Genomic DNA, 22,048 nt, shown 5'->3' on the forward strand with positions numbered 1-22,048 from the left:
CAGTTTATTTAACTCTCTGATGTTTTATCTGTTTTTGCTCTTTAATATAATCTCTTATATATTGTATCAATTTAAGAATTAGTTATCTGCTGCTTTGTGCAATACTGTTATTTAAATTACACCCATCTCTGTTATTCAGTCTTTAGATGGTCCTGTTTGTAACTTCGGTTTGCTATTTGCTGGCTTCAATCAGTGTATATATATTTTATTTTATTTATTTATTTTTATTGTTTTGGCATGAGATTTTACGACTGGATGCCCTTCCTGACGCTAACCTTCACCTTTTATCCAGGCTGGGGATATGCGGTGGTCATTCCCTGACCTTCCGCATCCTCTGTATTTGGTGGTCACAGGCTTGAATCCCAGTCTAATCAAGAAGTGTGTGCTACGCACTATGGCTCCTGCCCACCTGGCTAAGGAGGCATCAAAAAATATATGTTATATGATAGTTATTATAATAATATAATTATAAACAAAATTAAAATTCATAATGCAAATTATATATACTTATATAATAATTTTATTCTTTATATAAAGGTACTAAATAAACATCAATTATAGATCACCACAAAATTAAAAAGATACGGTACAATAGATACCATACACGCCTGGCACGCAGTCGGTGTCAGCCATGCCAGCTGCTTCCATCTATTAAGGAGATCACGTGACAATGGGAGGAGTCAGCACCCATAAATCACGGCCGTATCACTAGCAGTTTTGAAGGGGTACCCGTTTCTGAATCTCGACCAAACCTTCATTATGAAATTATTTTTACTTATTTTTTTACTTGGTACTTACCATATTTTTACATTTTACTTATTATTTTTTATTTATTAAATAAGTATCACATTTGACTTATTTTTAATATACTTGTATAATAAATTTATGCTTAATAAAATGTGTGTTAATAAAATTAATGGTCGAGATTCAGTATCGAATATAGTGTACTAACTGCTAGCGATACGGCCGTGATTGACGGGTGTTGACTCCGCCCAGTGTCACATGATCCTTAACAGACGGAAGCAGCTGGCATGGCTGACACCCACTGCGTGCCAGCCATGCCAGCTGCTTCCGTCTGCCAGCACAGAATTTTTCTTGATAGCAGAGAATGAGTACCGGCACCTATGTTTTTTACAAAAAAAGCATTGAGTTTAAGTAACTTAATCCAAAATTACATGGCACCCCTGTAATGTTGCACATCTTTTACATCCTTTCTAAAATGAGGCCTGAAAACCTGTACTGCATACAGGTCTGCAGGCCTCATTTTAGAAAGGATGTAGAGCTGCTTGAATGGGTACATAAATTTGGATAAATTTAAGGAACAACTATACAAACTATTCAAGATATAGATAGGTTAAATGGGATTTTTTTTTTTTTTTTATTTTGCTTATGCTGTGTAAGCTTTGTTTCTTGTATCATTTGCACTACTAATACTAATTAAAGAAATTACAAATATTTATGATTTTTTGCAATTTACTTTAGAAGAAAAAAAATTTAAGAGATTTTTTTTTTTTTTTAATTTTTTTAAAAAAAGATGACACCCAATTAAAAGTCAGTAGTATAGATGTATTGGATACGAGTAAAGTAGTCACCATTTAGATGTGAAGAAGGGGAAAGAATAGAGTGAAAACAATAGTGCTAAGTTTGACAGACAGGTAGATGGCTGTATGCTGCTGAAAATTGCAATACCCTGGCATGCTGGGATCATAAAGCTCATCATGCCATGGAAGGCCCTGGCATTAGTACATGTAATGTAAGAAGGATGGTAATTTGAATGTGTGTAGAATGTGGTATAGGGAGAGGAATCAACTTAGGAAAGGGTGAAAAACAATAGTTAAAAAATTAAGGCAGCTGTAGAGAAAATAGTTAAGGATAGAAAGGATGCTGAACAAATCCCTTGGATAACTCTAATAGATTATTCAACAGAAACAATTATGCAAAGCAAATAGAAAAAAATGAAGACAAGATCCACCAAATAGCTCTGACAAGGTGTGATTGCAATTGCCTAATCCAGAATTGAGGGCCCGGCTGAGAAAAGAAATGCTAGGTCATAGTTGTAATCTCTTGATGAAGTTTGCTGTGATTTCCAATTTACTTTGCTTTGCTTACAGAATGAATATGTTTAATGGATGTTCTATCCATTAACTGTATTCATTCTGTGGCTTACATAATTCATCATTTTATTCACATATACTTGATTAGACCGGGGTTCAAGCCCGTGAGCCACCAAATGCGGAGGGTGCGGAAAGGTCAGGGAATGACCACTGCATATCCCCGGAGCAATATGGCCTTAGTTGCTAATGCTCCTAAAAACCAAATAACAACAACGTATTCACATATAGCAAAATTTGCACAATATTCATATTGTAACTATGTTGAATATCAATGCTGGAATTCTGCATTATGTATAATCAGTAGTATATCATTACATCAATCACATCTTTACCCTTTTTATATTCTTTCTGCTGTTTATATCTTCCTTTCTTCCACTTTCCTTCCTTCTTCTCATAGGTTTTATCTTGCAGAATCAACATTTCATCTTATTATTTTAGCTAAATTTCTTTTCATTACATGCACATACATACATTTTAATTTTTTTAATATTACATTCTTGTTAATTTTCTCCTTGAGAAAAATCCATAATTTAGAGCAGGTGTATTAAAAATACATTTAAATTCATCGGAGATTTAGGCCTTCAAGCCTAAGCTTCAGGTTTATGTGAAATATGTGCACTATACATAACTAACATACTTTTCACTTGAGATTTTTAAGCATTAATTCTGAGAATTGTTTTTCGAAAAAATAAAATGAAAAATTATTCAATGATAATAAAGTATATAAATTTTTTTTTGAAAAGACTCTAAACCTTTGGACTTAGAAATATTCAGTATAGGATAGCTAACTGGGAGAACAAAACATGGTAGAAAATGGGTTAATCTACAGCTTCCCTAAAATATCAATAAAAGTTTTAGCTGTGTCTGAGGTTCTAGAACACATTTTCCCTTTTTTCTACATATTATTAAGTTCAGGATATGTGATTTCCACATTAATGAACTTAATAAAAGCTCATTAATGTGAAATATATGCATATATAATAACTGCTTGCTTTTTTTTAAAGAGAAATATTGCATAACTGTATTGACAAATGAAATTATTTTTATTTTAATATTTTAATTTTAGATTGAAAATCCAGTTTCAGTTTTGACACAGGAATCCAGCCGCAGTTTTTTAAGTTCAAAAAGTGGGAAGGACAAATATGCTGTAAGGATATTATTTTTATTTATTAACTTGGCTTTTACTTTTATTTTATATTTTGCTTTTTGTTTTAACTTTGCTTATAGTTAGATGTGTATTATCAATAATCATGATGAGGGCGTGGCAAACATGGTTGCCATGACAAGTTAGAAATCCAGTTGCCACTTACATTTTACATAAGTCTAGTGGCTGTGAAATTTAATTGCCATTTCTTTCTTTATAATTGCCATCGTCTATGTTATTGCATGGATTGGTATGGCTTTCAACAGAGGTACGATGTATTCTCAACTACTGACAGCATTATTTTATAGTTTGAAGGAACATGATGAATTCATTAGGATAGTGCAAAAATTCATAATTAGTTTCTTATTCAGCATTGATACAGCACACTTCAGGTAAAAAAATAAATAATTGAAGATTTTTCATTCATGAAAATATTATACTGTTTATGTTATGGAGTTTTGGTTAAGTCATTCTTCAGAGTGGGCCAGGCTTTAGCTGATGCAGCGAAAGCTTAGTATCCTTGCATCTTTTGGTCTTACAAATACCAACTCGATGGTGATGCAGTAATTTATCATCTTTTTGTGCAATTTTTATTTATTTTTTTTTTATTTATTTTTTTTATGCTGTCATTAGTTAATATCATTTGTAATTAATTTAACATGCACATAAAAGTTCATCTCAAAGAAGGTGAAATTCTTAATTTCATAAAGTTTAGTTTTAAACAGTATCCAGTGTTATAGCACAAGGCGATTAATGCCTGCTGCTTTGCAAATTGCCATTACAACCACTCCCCTGCTTAAGTAATAGACAGCTTAGGGAAATTTGATTTTACGTAAGTTTTTACTGTCCGGTATAAACTTAAAAAAATTGTCGAAACGTATTTTGCATCCCATAGGAACAACTGGAGGTATCGTGAAAATATCGTAATGTGAACCCAATAACACTTTTTTTTTTGGGAATTCGTTCCAAGACCTTAGAAGTTGAAACTTTTTGATATATAACTAAGCCATTTATCTGTCTAAAAGGTCATTTTTATAATGTAAATTGCACTACTTTCATCGTTACATGTGTTCTGCAATAAGAATCAGTTGTGAATGCTAGTCTGTAATCAGGTCACAAAGGAGGTTAGGCAGGCGAAGGCAGATTACGAGAAATCCTTGGCAAAAGATGCTAAGAAAAACAGCAAGGATTTCTTTACTTATATAAACTCTAAAAGGAAGGGGATGAAGACAAAGGGTGGTAATCAATGGGTGCTGCTCTTCGTGGACTAATGTTATTAGTGGAGTCCCTCAGGGTTCAGTGTTGGGTCCACTGTTGTTTTGTATATTTATCAGTGATATTGATGAAGGTATATCAGGCTTAGTGTTGGCAGGGTTGTTAATGACACTAATGGCAGTATGCTACTGTAACAGGATCTAGATAATTTGAGCAGATGGGCTAAGAAGTGGCAACTGAAGTTTAACCTTGACAAATGCAAAGTGCTGCATATGGGTAGAAGTAACCCGAGAGAAAAATACCAACTGTGTGGTACTACACTTAAGGTGGTAGAAAATGAAAAAGTCCTGGGAGTAATTGTGCAGTCAGATATGAAGTTTTCTGAGCAATGCAGACAGGCTGCCAGGGCAGGTCATTGTCAATGATATATAGGAATTTTGCTAGCAGGGAAAAGGAGGTGATTGTCCCTCTGTATAAGGCAATGGTCAGGCCACTCCTTGAGTACTGCGTACAGGTCAAGGAGGCCTGATTTTAGGAAGGATGTCGATTTGCTTGAACGTGTACAGAGAGGGGCAACAAGATTGGTGAGGGGAATGATGGGATCCTCTTACCAAGTGAGGCTTAAGTTCTGCAAATTGCAGTGGCTGGAGACTAGGCACCTGCGCAGTGATCTGATTGAGGTGTATAAGGCCTTGAATAGGTTGAGCACGCTGAATTCTGATGGGATCCTTCTACTTGTTCAGATTACGAACCTAAGGGGGCATAAATTCAAATTAAGAAAATACAGATGTAGAATAGATGTGCAAAAATTTGCCTTTAGCCAGCAGGTGGTTAATTGCTGGAACAAACTTCCATCTGTCGTTGTGGAAGTTGATAGGTTGAATAAATTTAAGGAGGAACTGGACAGGCATTTGGAGGGAATGGTGTGATATTTTTTTTTTTTTTTTTTTTTTTGGCTGATGCTGCATAAGCTCATACACTTGCTTTCTTGCATCAAATGCCACTGCTACTACTACTACGCCTTTGTGATATTTTTCTAAAGCATGGAGGTCATGACCATAAAACAGTAAAAGCAATTTATACTTTCCAGTTTATTCGTCTTTTCTGTTAGAGAAATCTATCATAAATGGGTAGTAAACTCGATCTTATTGCATTTGCAATATTACTGATAACTGGAATTCCGTGGGTTTTTACGTTACAGTATTATGGTGAAATGAGTTCCCGTTCACTGAAATTTTCAATCATATAAAAAACAAATTTTTAGAATATTCTCTTCATTTCTATTTACGTGTTACAATGATCAAGGGAAAGTGCTAGGAAACCAAACAAAATTGATTTTGAAATGAAGATGAAAATGATTAAGAAGCAAGACAAAGTTTGTCATCTATTGCACGGAATGGGTCTTGTTGCTTCAACAGTAAATACTCTTTTAAGGGACAGTGTATGTATAAAAGAACAAGTTTGAGCTTCTGCATTTAAGATCAACAGTGATCACAAAACAACATTCAGGTGCTATATCGAAGATGGAAAAGCTATTAATAACATGGATGGAAAATCATATTCAGATCCTGAGTCCAATGGCCATTCAAGCAAAAGCAAGAAGTATTTATGAAGATATTAAGGATAAGTACGGTGAACCCCAAGCCATGTTCGTTGCAAGCAATGGGTGGTTTAATAGGTCCAAGCATCGCGCTGGTTTCCAAAACATTAAAGGATGCGGTGAAGTCACAAGTGCCGATTCTGCAGCTGCAGAGAAATTTTGTGATGTGTTGGGAAAAATCCCTTCTAAATCTCCATAGCCCTCAACTTCCACACCAGCATGCTTATCAGCCTGAGAGTAAATTCTGGCAATGATGCTTGAAAGGTAAAACTTGCTTTTGACATAATTGGGAGATCAAAATTTGAGAGTAGCAGTATGTTATAGGCCTAATGACTCTGTTGAATATAATAAGAAACTGTACAGGGAAATAGTGGGCCAGTAAATCAGAGTGTCTTATGTGGGATTGTAATATCCCAGATATTGACTGGAATTTGTGGGTTGGTCACTCACACAATAGCACGGCTTTTGTGGATTGATTGGATGATTGTTTTCTACATCAGCATGTTAGGGAGGCAACTAGAGGGAGTAATACTCTTGATCTGATTATCAGTAGTGATTCTTCATGCATTAAGAATCTGCAGATAAAGGAACCACTAGGTGACAGTGATCACAGTGCGCTGAAGTGGGATTTACTCTAAGAGGTAACTACCATCAGGGGTAAAGGGACCGGTTTTTGCTTTGGAAAAGGTAACCACGGTGGTCTGAGACAGTATTTAAATTCTATACAGTGGGACCAACTGATGATGTTACCAACAGCAAATTCAAAATGGGAAGCATTCAAAGAATTAATCTTGGAAGCTAGTATCCTTTTCATACCAACAAAGAAATATTGTTCAAGGTACCATTCTGTCATCATGTCTTTGAGCTATGTCCTGCCCAAGACCATTTTAGTTCTTTAGTTTTGATAAGAATGTCCTTTACTTGAGTTTGCTGCCTAATCCATGTGTTTCTCTTCTTATCTAACATTCTGATTCCCAATATAATTCATTTCATTCTTTGCTGTGTAGTTCTCAGCTTCTCTTCTATTCTTTTGGTGAGTGCCCAAGTTTCACTTCCATAAGTCATGGTGGGGAGTATATATTGGTTCATTATTTTACGTTTCAGACAAACTGGGATATTGCTCTTCAGTATGTGACTATATTTCCTGAATGCTATCCATCCAAAATTTATTCTTCTATTGACTTCCAGCCATTTATCATTATTACAGCTAATGACTTGTCCCAGATAAGTACATGACTCCACCTTTTCAATTACTGCTCCTTCAATCATTACATCCCTTTCTGTGGCATACTTGTTCATCATTACTTTTGTTTTAGCCATATTCAACTTTAGTCCAAAATCCTTACTAACTCTACATAACTGATTAAGATTTTCCTCCAGTTCTTCAGGATCATGGCTTGTGATCAGAATGTCATCTGCAAATCATAAATGGTTTAGATACTCTCCGTTTATGTTGATTTCTTTCTGCTACCAGTCCAATCTTCTGACAGCTTCTTCAAGGGCAGCAGTAAACAACTTAGGAGATATTGTTTCTCCTTGTTGAACTCCTTTCTCAATTTTAAATTTGCTACTGTCTTTGTCTAGTTTAATAAAGGAGGTAGCATTCTCATATATTTTCTTCAAAATCATAATATATGGTGTATCTATGCCTTGTCTTTCCAGTGCCTGATACATTGCCTTATGCTGTATGGAGCCAAATGGCTTTTCATAATCCACAAATGCCAGCATAACGGTGTTTTATATTCATTTGCTTTCTTCATTAGCTGTGATATTACGTGAAGGTGATCCATAGTTGAGATCCATTCTGAACTATGGATCACCTTCACTAAAGTCAGCTTTCTCTTTTGGTTGGTTCTCATCAAGTATTCTTTCTAATCTTGTTAGTAATGACTCTTGTGAACAACTCGTAGATGTGAGATAACAAGCTAATTGGTCTATAATTTCCAATTTTTGATTTATCTCCTTTCTTATGCAGCAAAACTATGATTGCATTATTCCACTCCTTAGGTGTCACACCTTTTCTAATGCATTTTGTGAAGAGTCTTGCCAGTTTTTGTCTTGTCTCTTCCTCCCAATTTTAACAACTCCATAATAACTTCATCTTCTCTTGTGGCTTTCTGATTCTTCATTTTCTTCAACACATGTTCTACCTCATCAGGAAGGATATTGGGTATGTCATATGTGTTAATAATTTGCGATCCATCTTACCCACTGCTGGCATCATTCCCCCGCTGCTTATATAATTCTGTCTTCTGTTATTTGAATTATACCATCTCTGCTATTTATAAGTACACCATCGCTATTCTTCAGTTTCAGTATCATTTATCTTTCTGTATTACTGCTCATGGCTGCTGATTTAAATCCTTTGTTTTCCCTTAATGCTTGTTCTACTTGTCTTGTGTTAAATCTTCTTATGCCCTCTCTGAGTCTCTTTCTAATGGCTTTGCATAACTCAGTATACTTAATTTTCTCCTTGTCAGTGTTTATCTTGCTCTTCATTTGTTGTCTTTGGTTCATCATGACAAGTGTTTCTTGACTAATTTTTTCTTCTTTGGATTTCTGTTTCCTTTTAGGTTTCTTGGGTTTATCACTTTCACAAAGTTGTAATATTCCTCGTCAATATCTTGGTCCTGAGCAGTCTGTTGAAACTCAAAGGCGCCTCTGTAGCCAGGTGCTACCAGTCTTATAGGGGGACCTAAACACATTCAGTGCTTTTTTGTAGCTGATGTACATACGCTTCTTGATTAGCCTAGGATTCGAGCCTGTGACCACCAAATATGGAGGATGCGGAAAGGTCAGGGAATGACCACCCTATTTCCCCGGAGCAATATGGCCTTATTTGCTAATGCTCCTAAAAACCAAATAACAAACAAACAACAGAAGCTCAAACTTGTTCTTAATTTCCACTACATACTGCCTTTTCTCTTCTTCTGTTATTTACTTGTCGTATTATTTACTTGAGTCAGTTTTTTCCTTTCTTTTCTTACATCTATATCAAGTGTGCACCTTACCATTCTGTGATCACTTTCAGCGTTTACCTTGTTCAGGACAGTAACATTATTCACGATATATCTTCTGTTAGTGAGGAACAAGTCGATTTCATTAGTTGTTAATCCATTTGGGCTCTTCCATGCATGTCCTCTTTCTGTTCACCGTTTTCTTGAAAAAAATGTTCATTACTGACAATCCTCGATTCTGAAAATTCCACAAGTCTTTCACCTTTTTCATTTCTTTCACCAATTCCAAAATTTCCTATAGTTCCCCTTTTTGTTCCATTTTTTTCTCTTTCCAACCTTAGCATTGAAGTTCCCCATAATGATAGTGTAGTGGGTTTTTTGCTCATCTAGAAGACTTAATTTCGGTGTATGTTTCTTCAACCTCTTCATCATCATCACTTGATGTTGGTAGATAAATCACTATAACCTTTAGCTTGTACCTCTTGGAAATCCTGAGTCTTTGACACCCTTGGTGACGTACTTTTGAATTCGAAAATGTTGTTTTTTATATCTTCATGGACCAGAAAGCCAACTCCACCTTCACTGTTTCCAATTCATGTTTTCTAATTCCTTTTTCTGGCTCTAATATCCTGTCTTCACCGATGAGTGATCTTACGTTGTAACAGGCCAAGTTCAGTTCTATGCATGGTAGCTTGGTCGTACCCAGAGATTCTTAGCACCCTACACTCCATCATGACTGTTGGTTGCGCTGGAGCATAAACAAGAAAACTTGACCACTGAAAGCTTTTCATAAGTGCATGTTTTGCTATTAATGTTATATATATATATTGTCTATACTTCTTTCATAGTATAGAATATATTTTATTCTCTTTTTACAGTTCTTCTCAAAAGCTACCCAGTTAGAACAGTTGAAGCTCAATTATAGTTATGTAGATGAGCAGAAAACAAAAACTTATAATATTCTCCACAAAAAGGAACTAGTGAGTATACATAATATAATAATATTTAATATACAGGCATACCTCGGTTAACGTTACCTCTGATAACGAGGCTTCGATATAACGAAGTCCGCAATTTCAAGCCCCATTTAACATAAAAAATATTCCAGTTTAATCACCTGAAATCTAAACAAACTGAAGAAATTACGGAAACCTTTGGGGCTTCTCGTGGTTGGTTCGAGAAATTTAAAAAAACGGGCCAGGATTCATAGTGTAAAATTAACAGGAGAAGTTTCCAGAAAAACTAAAGGAAATAATTGAACGTGAAAAATTTCCACCAAATTTGGTGTTCAATGTTGACGAAAGCGGTTTGTTCTGGAAACGGCTACCAACAAAAAGCTTTATTTCTATTGAAGAAAAATCAGCTGCTGGGTTCAAAGCAGCCAAAGACCGTTTAACGTTACTCTTTGGGTCAAATGCCTCTGGCGATTATAAATTAAAATTGTTATTAGTTTACCATTCAGAAAATCCGAGGGCGTTAAAAGGTAACATAAAAATGAATTTACCTGTAATATGGAAAGCAAATAGAAAAGCGTGGGTTACCAAGGAGTTATTTACTGATTGGTTTGTTAACCATTTTTGTCCTGAAGTAAAACGGTATTGTCAAAAAAACAACTTTGAAGAAAAAGCTCTTTAGACAATGCTCCGGGACATCCTACTGATCTTAACACGTTGGACACATGCATTCCTGTCAAAGTTATGTTTCTTCCAGCAAACACAACTTCCCTGATTCAACCATTGAATCAGGGAGTAATAGCATCATTTAAAGCTTATTATCTGCGTCGAACATTAAGCAGTTTAACTGAACTAGAGGATAAAGAGGAAATGACAGTTAAAACTTTTTGGAAAAACTACACCATTAAAAACGCAATTGAAAACATTGATAGTTCTTGGAAAGAAGTCACTAAGAAATGCTTACATGGAGTTTGGCGCAAAATATGGCCAGAAGTTGTACTAGAAGAAGAAAATAACATCCAAGAAATTAGAAATGAAGTTATCCAGATGGCTCAATCAATAGGTTTCGAAAATGTCGATGAAGAGGATGTTAAAAATTTATTGAATTCAGAAGATGATGGTTTTTCAGTGGAAGATTTAGAAAACCTTGTTAGCAACAAAGACAAAGATAATGAAGATGAAGTTAAAGAAGTTCCTGCCGAAAAAGTGTTAACAACCAAAAAGGTGCTTAAATGACATTGAAAATTTAAAAAGGTGCTTAAATGACATTGAAAACGTTTTAAATTTTTTTAGTGAAAATGATCCTGATTTAGGAAGAAGTTTTATTGTTAAGCGATCAGTGTTAAATGCAATAACTCCTTATAGGCAATTGTTAAATGAAAGAGAAAAAAAAGCATAAGCAATCAACTTTAGACTCATATTTTAAAATGTGATTTCACTTTGCATGTAAGTTGACTGTTTATTTAATAAAACTTTTCTTTGTTCGAAAAAAAAGCTTTTCATTTTCTTTACGTAGGAACGTATCCCTATTCTGGCCATAGTATTTTCACCTCTGAAAACGAAGTTTCGCTTAACAAAGTAATTTCGTGGAACGCATCCTATTCGTTATTCGAGGTATGCCTGTATATATTATATTCACTTCTGTTATTTTTGATGAAGGGCATTAGAAAAATAAGAAAAGTGGTTGTGGGATTTTATTATTATTTATTATTATAGGGGGACCTAAACACATTCAGTGCTTTTTTGTATCTGATGTACATACAATTGCAGTAGTTTATTCACTCTTTGTATGTGTCTGAATAGCTGTTGTTGAAAATATATTTTGCTTCATGGAAAACATCCAGTTCCATTGATGATTTGACCCCATAATTTCTATATTGTAGTCTCCTTTTTTGGGATAAACAAAAATTATGCAGGGCTGTGATATTACACCAAAATATATTAACTATCACATTAGTTGTTACACTAGACTCAGTGAGGTAATGCATTGCCGTTAATCCCAGTGAAACCCCTTTTCAGACCTGTGCTTTTTGTTACAGTAAATGAGAGTAGATATTCGCATATAATTTTGACTTAGCTGTTTTATGCTTTATTAGTTCTCTCAGGTGTGTACTAGGTTATCATTAATTTCAAAAACACATTGTGTAATTTTTTTTTCCCTGTTGATGACCAAATACTAAACTAAACTCTTTTTTTTAGTGGCTTCTTTTTTTTTTTTTTTTCCTTTATTCCAAACGCCACATAGTAGTGGCTTCAGCCTTTTTTGTCTTAATCCTCGTCTTGTTTCTGTTGTAGTAGTAGTAATAATGGCAAATGATGAAAAATTTGTCTAGTTCTTCCTTGAATTTATTCAACCCATCCACTTCCACAACATGTGCAAGTATACATGCACACGTTACTCTTAGTTATCCTAACACAGCCCATATATTTATTTGTTCCATGATGACCCACAGCAGAGCCTGAAGTTCCAAACACCTTGCTATCCAATAGTTACCAATGCTATTTACAATAATGTTACCAATAGTAACATTAGCATTAGTTGAGGCATACAATGCAAGAAAGCAAGCTTATACAGCATCAGCAAAATAAAAAAATAAAAAAAACCTTCCCATTTCACCCATCCGGTCACTCCAAATGTTTGTCTAGTTTAGCCTTAAATTTATTTAAGCTATCAACTTCCACAACAACAGATGGAAGTCTGTTCCAGTAATCAACTATCCGCTGGCTAAAGATAAACTTCTGCACATCTATTCTACAACTATTTTTCCTCAATTTGAATATATGTCCCCTCAAGTTCTTTATCTGAACAAGCGTATGTATCCCGTCAATATTGAGCCTGCTCAAACCATTCAAAGCCTTATACACCTTGCAGGTGCCTAGTCTCCAGATGCTGAAACTTGCAAAACTTAAGCCTTTCTTCATAAGCACACCCCTTTGTTCCTCTCACCAATCTTGTTGCCCTTCTCTGTACTCTTTCTAGGAACTCTACATCCTTCCTAAAATGAGGCCTCCAGACTTGAATACAGTACTCCAAGTGTGGCCTGACCATTGCCTTATACAAAGGGATAATCACCTCCCTGTCTCTGTGCAAAATTCCTATATATCATTGACAAAACTCCATGAGCTACTCTAGCAGCCCATCTGCACTGCTCAGAGAACTTCATATCTGACTACACAATTACTCTCAGGTCTTTTTCATTCTCCACCTCACTGAGTGTAGTACCACACAGTTGGTACATTTCTTTTGGGTTACTGCTTCCCATATGGAGTACTTTGCATTTGTCAATGTTAAACTTCAGTTACCACTTCTCAGCCCATCTGCCTAACTTTTCTAGATCCCGTTGCAGTAGCATACTGTCTTTAGTGTCTTTAACAACCCTGCCAACCTTTGTATCATGTGCAAACTTGGACATTAAGCCTGATACGCCTCCATTGATAAATACACAAAACAACAATGGGCCCAGCGCCGAACCCTGCGGGACTCCACTAAAAACATTAGTCTATGTAGAGCAGTGTCCATTTATTACCATTCTCTGCCGTCTCCCACTCAACCATCCCTTTATCCATTGCAGTAACTTACCTTAATGCCATACGACTCCAATTTGTATAGCAGTCTTCCATGTGCCACAGTATCAAAAGTTTTCGTGAAATCCAAGTATATGATATCAAAATTACTTTTTGCGTCCATTCCTTTGTGACCACATCGTAGTATCCAATCAAATGGGTCAGACAAGACCTCCCCTTTACAAATCCATGCTGTGTCTTAACTATTACTGCTGTCTTGTCTAGGTGTTTCTGTATCACCTCCTTAGCCAGTGACTCCATTATTTTCCCCATAACAGAAATTAAACTAATAGGTCTATAATTATTTGTGTCACTCTTCAAACCCCCTTTGTGAATTGGGGATACATTTGCACATCTCCAGTTCATGGGGACCTCCCCTGACTCTAAGAATGCCCTCATAATTATGGCTAAAGGTTTGCTTAGTTTCCTTGCTGCCTCCTTCATTTTAACTGGATAGATTCATCTCCCCGTGGTGCCTTTTTTATGTTTATCTTCAACAATTTCTCCTCTACTTTGTTCTCAGTTATTACAAAATTACTTATCTCCCTGTTAGAGTTTGATAAACTTCTGGCATTCTCCTCCTTGAATAACTCCTCATGTGTGAATGTAGATGCAAAATACTCATTCAGTGTATCAGCTACTAGGTTCATCAATAGTAGAACCATCTATGTTAAGTGGACCAATCTGTTTCATCCCTTTCCTTCTAGAGTTTACATAAGTAAAGAACTCTGCTGTTTTTCTTTGTGTCCTTTGCCAAAGATTTCTTGTAATCTGCCTAATCTCCTTTGTGACTTGATTACAGACTAGTTTATATCTGCCGTAGGCTTCTGTGTCGTCTTATAATTTATGTGCATCCCATGCATTTTCCTTTTCTGCCACGAGCCTCATTAATTCATATGACATCCATTTAGGCCTGAACCTTGAACAGTATTTCTTAGTTGGTATGAAAAGCCAGGTAGCCTCCAAGATTAAGTCCCTGAAGGCTTCCCATTCAGAATTCAATGTTGGTAACATAATCAGTTGACCACTGTATAGAATTTAAAAACTGTCAGTCTACTGTAGTCACCTTTATGAAAACAAAAATCCTTCTCTTTACCCTTGATGGTAGTTACATTTTTAAGTAAATCCCACATCAGTACACTGTGATCATTGTCACCTAGTGGTTCCTTTATCTGTAAATTCTTATTGCATGCATAATCATAATCACTGCTGATAATAAAATCAAGGGTATTACTCCTCTGGTTGCCTCTCGAACATGATGCTGTAGAAAACAATCCTCCAATAAATCCACAAAAGTCTTGCTAGTGTGCGAGTGACCAATCCACAAGTTCCAGTCAATATCTGGAAGGTTAAAATCCCCATTACAAGACATTCTGATTTACTGACCCATTGTATTTCTTTGCACAACTGTTCATTGTATTCATCGGAGTCATTAGGCCTATAATATACTCCAACTCTCATTTTCCTTCTCCCAGTGTTTATGTCATGCCAAACAGACTCAACATTGCACTGTGCACCTGTGTCAACTGGATGCTCTTTATTAGATTTTATATATTTCTTAACTAACAGCATAATCCCCCTCTCTCTTCCTACCTTGTCTGTTCTTTCTGTGCACATTGTACTCCCCAAATTCTAATTCTGCACTGCTTATATCTGTGTGACACCATGTCTCTGATATCCCAACAATATCTGCCTTTGATGTCTTGACTAGCACTTCTAGCTCATCAAATTTATTAACTATACTCCTAGCATTACTATATATGCACTTGTTCTTACTCTTAGTTACCATAACACAGCCCATGTATTTACTTGTTCCATGATGACTGCCAGCAGCTCTAAAAGTCCCCAGCAATTTGCTCTTTGGGGTGTTGCTCATTCTAATAGAAGCAGTGCATGAATCACTTTCGCCTCTGCCTGCGGCCACTGTTAATCTTTTAGTTTGTGTATCCTGCCAAGCTAGCAGTTTTCTGACCAACCTAACACTGCCTCGATAGCATTAGCAAATATTCTTGCACCCTTTCTAATTAAGTGTACCCCATCCCTGAAGAAGCAGCCTCTCCTGTTAGCAAGCACAGATTAGCAACTCCAGTTAGCACTTCTGTAGTAGTAGTAGTAGTAATGGCAAATGATGAGAATTACTTTCACCTCTTCCTGTGGCTTTAGTTAAGCTTTTTTAGTCTGTGTATCCTCCACCAAGCTAGCAGTTATCCAACCCACCTATCACTGCCTCAATAGCATCAGCAAATATTCTTGCACTCTTCTATTCAAGTGTATCCCATCCCTGTAAAAACAGTTTCTCCTGTTAGCAAGCACAGACCAAGATGAGAAAAATTCTACCCAGTGAGCCTTGCACATTCTCTTTAGGACTGATTTCATTGACAAGACTCTCAACATATACCCCTCCTATCGTATCTGGGCAGAATTGCAGAAACTTTCAAATTCAATCCTAACTCACAACTTTTTACTGAAATTTTCCTGTGCTTGTTAAGTCCTCAGATCTACTCTTAATATTGTTAGTGCTAATAGCATTAGTAGAGGCATTTGATGCAAAAAAGTAAGCTTATGCATCAGCCAAACCCCCTTCCCTATTTCACCCCTCCATTCATTCCAAATGCCTGTCCAGCTCAGCCCTAAATTTATTTAGGCTATCAACTTCCACAACAAAAGATGGAAGTCTGTTCCACTAATCAACCACCCACTGGCTAAAGTCAAATTTCCGTACATCTGTTCTACCACTGTCTTTCCTCATTTCGTATCTATGCCCTCTCAGGTTCTTCATCTGAGCAATAGGAAGAATCCCACCTGCATTCAGCTTGCTCAACCCATTCAAGGCCTTATACACTTCAATCAGATCACCTCGCAGGTGCCTATTCTCTAGGCACTGCAATTTTCAGAACTTAAGCCTTTCTTGGTAATAAGCACTCCTTAGTTCCCCTCACCAATCTTGTTGCTCTTCTTTATACTAGCAACTCTACATCCTTCCTAAAATGAGGCCTCCAGCCCTGTTGACAGTACTCTTGGTGTGGCCTGACCGTTGCCTTGTACAATGGGATAATCACCTCCCTGTCCCTGCTAGCAAAATTCCTATATATCATTGACAAAACTCCATGACCTGCCCTGGCAGCCCATCTGCATTGCTCAGCAAACTTCATATTTGACTGCACAATTACTCCCCCCCCCCAGGTCTTTTTCACTTTCCACTTCCCTGAGTGTAGTACCACACAGTTGGTACGTTTCTCTTGGGTTATTGCTACCCATATGCAGTACTTTGCATTTGTCAATGTTAAACTTCAGTTGCCACTTCTCAGCCTATTTTCCAGGGTGTAATGCTAGTTCGCCTCCACGTGGTGCACCCTGGGTTACCCTAAATGAACTAGCGCTACTGGCAGCCAAACTATCTGTGATTTCCTGGCTTGTGATTCTTGCTAAATCACACTATCATATTGAGATGGATGTTTATCATAGGGAGATCGGACCAAAAATCCGTATCTGACAGCTGAACATTGAAGGCATAAGCAGAGCAAAGTGCCAATGCCTATTAAAAATTTAAAAACAAAATGAAGTTGACGTGGTGCTTATCCAGAAAACCCATGTTGCAGACAGTGAACGACTTAGGATGAGATGTAAACTCCAAGGATATAGTATAGTAGGAGTGATTCTCCATAAGATGTATGGAATGATAACTTATGCAAAGGATAATATAGAGAATATATCCTTGATATCAACTGAGGAGAAAGACAAAATTTACACTATTACTATAAAAATAAATGACATCACGATTGTAAACATCTATAAACCTCCAAAAATCCAGTGGCCAACATATGTGCTACATACATATGAAAATCCAACAATTTATATGGGAGACTTTAATAGCCATCACAATGATTGGAAATATCAACAGAATGATTTCAATGGGGAAACCCTGATGAACCGGGCAGAAGATCAAAATAATTACCTCGTCTTTGATGCGGCAAAGGACATGGGTACATTTCAATCAGCACAATGGAAAAAAATAATATAATCCAAACTTATGTTTTGTGACTAGGAGTAATAATGGCTAGCCTTTAATGGCTACATGAAAAGTACTTGAGGTCTTTTCTCATAGCTAGCACCATCTTGTTTTGCTGCAGATCGGGATGCAGGTCCCTTTGGTGACCTCGTACCCTGCTCCTCGCTGGAACTTCAAGAGGACAAAGTGGAAAGATTTCTCTGATGACCTGGATAGGGGCATCAGATGGACCCCCCCGAGAGTGGGAGCTATGGGAGGTTTGTTGGTATGGTGATTGCAATAGCAAAAAAGTATATACGAAGAGGATTTAGAAGGCAATATGTCTCCTGTTGGAGTGAAAATAGTGAAAGACTATATCAAGAATTTTTAGAAAATAATAGTTAGGAAACAGCAGATGAATTGATAGACAGTTTAGATCAAAGTCGTAAAGAGAAATGGATGGAAACAGTGGAGACTTGGATCTAAAACATTCTAGTATAGCAACGTGTTCGCTGCTGAAGAAACTTGGTGGTGGCGTACCGACACTTAGTGATAATTCCATGGTAACACAAATAGAATAGCGTCACACATTATCCTGTGCTCCAGGAGAAGAAAAGTACTATTGATATTAGGAAGAGATATAAGATTCTGAAATTAAAAACTCCTAAAGACTCAGAATATTCATCCCCATTTACATTGGATGAGATTACAACTGCAATATTTAGCATAAAGTGCGGGAAAGCTCCAGGATTCGATAGAATCCATCCGGAATTCTTGAGAAACTGTGGAATAAATACGCGAATGCCGCTCTCCAGGTTTTTTTCTGATGTCCTGAGAACAGGGAATCTCCCTTGATTTTTTTAAACTTACAAAGCCTTATTGAAGCCAGGGAAAGCAGATAACAGGCCAGAGAACTATCGACCGATTGCCCTATTAAGTGTAAGCTATAAACTGTTGAAATATCTATTATTAAATAGGATTGGCCAAAAAGATTTTAGAACATATACCTGTTGAGCAAGCTGGATTCAGACCAGGTAGAGGCTGCGTGGACCAAGTTCTCTCTTTAAAACTCACATAGAGGCTGGATTCCAGCAGAACCTTAAAACTTCTGTCACGTTTATAGACCTCTCTGCAGCTTATGATACTGTGTGTCGAGAAGGAATAATTTATAAACTTTTACAAGTCATACCGCCGACCGGGCTAGCCGGGTGGGTAAAGTGCCTGCCTGGCAACCCAAAGGTCGCGGGTTCAAATCCCGTCTCGGGCCTGGATCAAAGTACTGCAAAAACCTTGGAAGGTGCATTATGGCCACAGAAGCCGATGTGCCAACAACTGCAAAAAAAAAAAAAAAAAAACAGGTCATACCATGTAGAACTGTTGCTCAGTTAATCAACAATATGCTGACTGATAGGCTGTTTTGAGTAGTTAGAGGAAGTTCAATCAGCAAATGGAGGAAGCCGAATAATAGTTGGGCTAGTACTGGCCCCTCTACTGTTTAGCTTATACATTGCAGATATGCTTATAACAAAGGTGAGAAAATTTGCATATGCTGATGGCTGGGCCCTGGCTATGAGACAAATACTCGCAGATGATTTGAAAATAATAAGTGAGTACTTTCGAAAACGGAGACTCCAACCTAATACAAACAAGACTGAGGTGACTTGTTTTCACCTATGTAATAAAATGGCAACAACAAATATCAGAGTGTTCTTCGATGGAGTACTCTTAAAAAATAGTAAATACCCTAAATATTTGGGTGTTACTGTGGATAGAACCCTGTCATATAAACAGCATCTGGAAAAGACTGCAGCAAAGATAAGAACTCGGAAAAATATTCTTCAGAAATTATGTGGTTCGACATGGGGATCCGGGTGGAGACACTTCGCTCGCTGTACTGCAGTAGGCTTAGTGTTCTCTGCTGCAGAATACTGCAGCCCTGTTTGGATAAACAGTTCACATATCAAATTAATTGACACCTAATTAAACTATGCTATGCGGTTGATTACTGGGACAATAATATCGACCCCAATTCTAAGCCACACACCTCCTTCACATCTACGTAGATCTGCAACTCTTCTCCAGAAATATAAAAGGATAATGGAGATCCCAAGTTTACCAATCCATAATGATTTTGCTGATACCATAATGGAAAGACTACCTTCTAGGAAACCTTCAGTCAGAACAGCATTGAAATTGATAAGTGCAAATTTTGATCTGATTACTGAATGGAAACGGGAATAGAATTCCCATCAATCACTAGATTGATGGGAATTCTATTCCTGGAAACCAAGAAACCTGATGGATTTGATCTCTCTAGAAGAATATGGTTAAAAGTGAATCAAATTAGGACTAAACATGGAAGATGTGCTGATGCATTGTACAAGTGGAAATGGATTGATGCCCCAAGTTGTGATTGCAGCGACGGAAGGCAGACCATTGAACATGCCATACAGTACTGACCCCTTAGGGCTTACCAAGGGGATCCGAGAGACTTCCTGGAATTAACACCCATTTCAATTGATTATATTAATAATTTGGATATACAATTAGAGTAGTCCATATATATTTATATAAATTTTGTACAGATGTTATACAATTGTTAATTTTTTTAATAATTATTTTAATATTATAAATATTACTAATTGTGAACTTAAACAAAATTGAGTAGATTCGTGTGGTCTGAGATGTGAGATATTGTAATATCTTCTTTACTGATGGAGCAGTTGTGAGATTTAAGAATTGCCATACGATAAATAAATAAGCCCACTTTCCCAGCTTGTTTAGATCCAGTTGGAGTAGCATACTGTCTTTACTGTTGTTAACAACACTGCCAACTTTTGTATCTATCTTCAAACTTGGACATTAATCCTGATGTATCTTCATCAATATCATTGATGAATACACAAAGCAACATGGGCCCAGCACCTGCCACCGCCTTGTCCGAATCATGTCTGTTCCAGAAAGGTCTACAAACATTTCACAATCTGTTCACCACTTCATTTCTCCCTTGAGCTGCAGCACTCCTACTACTTCGTGCCCATTGCTTTGCTGCTCTAGTCTGGGGCGTGATTTCCATTTAAATACAATTTAATTGATTAACAAAAAAATTAATAAATTTAATTCATTAATTGACAATACTAAGCTAATAGATTCGTAAATGCAGTGATACATATTACACTATCAAGTTTTACGTTATACACTATGTCAGGGGTGGCCAACAAGTCGATCGCGACCTACCAGTCGATTGTGGCTTTAATTTCGCTCGATCACGACGAATTTTAAATATATATAAAAACAGATTAGTCAAAATCTAAATATTATTATTATTATGCGCTCCACTATATACGCTCATTACAAATCTGCTGAACCACATGACTACTCTCGTCGCTGTGCATTTTCTAGTGAAAATGCGCGCAATGTGGAGAGCTAGTGTATGCATCAAATTGTTAATTAGCTTACTTAATATTAATAACTGGACAGTACTTGTACATTAATTTAATACCCTCTGATTTAAAATGAATCCTACCAAAAAGAGTAAAACGTATAATTTTCATCAAGAGTGGCAACTAGAATACTTTTTTGTAATGATAAAAGAAAAATGTTGCTGTTTGATTTGTGCCTTGATTTGGGCTATACACAAAAAAGGAAATTTAGAAAGGTGCTTCAACACACTGATTAATAGTATCTCTGCATATAAATATCAATTTTTGGCAATGGCTAAGGATCTTAAAAAAAAAAAAAAAAAATCGATCATTTTGCAAATATGCAGGATCATTTGCAAAAATGCCCTGTTTTTGAATTTTATAGTGAGAAATATGTTTCTGAAATTGAGAAAGTTGTCGATTTCGAAACCAGATTCGATGATTTTAAAACAACTGAAGACATTGTTCAATATATTTCTTATCCATTTAATGTCAACTTAGATAAGAAACAAATTGCAGTAAAAATCGCTGAGATTTTTGACATGAAGAAAATATTACTTGAAAATGAAATTATTACATTGCGAAACGATATCTTCCTAAACGTCAGATTATCAGAAGACTTGGAAATATGTTTGCCGAGAAAAGTACCCAAATGTAAAAAAATGCAGTGAACTTTTAAATTGCTGTTTTGATTTCGCATATCTGTGTGAATCGGCCTTTTTGTATTTGAAACAAACAAAGACAGAATTGCTCTACTCTTATGGACTTGCATACAGAAGATTCTTTACGGTTGGCCTTATCACGGTATATTCCTGATTTTGATAGCTTGGTAGATGACATGAAGACACAAACTTCACATAAATTAAAAATTTAAATATGTATGAATTTAAAATAAGAATTCTGAAGTGTATTTAATTTTGAAATTTATAAACAATATTTTTCAATATGTGTTTAACTTTTTTAACCATGTGCAATGAAATTCTTGAAATGGTAGATCGCGGCACATTTTGAAGAAAAAAAAGTAGATCTCATCACAAATTAAGTTGGCCTCCCCTGCACTACGTCAAGTTCTAGATGTATGTTACACCATA

The 22,048-nt window shown here is 36.3% G+C and overlaps 1 protein-coding gene across 1 annotated transcript in view; it reads left to right on the top strand.

Moving 5' to 3' along the window:
- The window catches only part of SMC6 (Structural maintenance of chromosomes 6), a 655,684-nt gene that overhangs the window by 147,606 nt on the left and 486,030 nt on the right, over positions 1-22,048 (top strand). The window contains exons 6-7 of the mRNA XM_090377619.1: positions 3,181-3,261; positions 9,909-10,010. Of these exons, the coding sequence (XP_090233745.1) occupies positions 3,181-3,261; positions 9,909-10,010 (183 nt within the window). The remainder of the gene's footprint in view (positions 1-3,180; positions 3,262-9,908; positions 10,011-22,048) is intronic.

This window comes from Mastigoproctus giganteus, chromosome 7 (genome assembly GCF_048544385.1).
Source record: "Mastigoproctus giganteus isolate SK-2022 chromosome 7, ASM4854438v1, whole genome shotgun sequence".
Taxonomy (NCBI): domain Eukaryota; kingdom Metazoa; phylum Arthropoda; class Arachnida; order Uropygi; family Thelyphonidae; genus Mastigoproctus; species Mastigoproctus giganteus.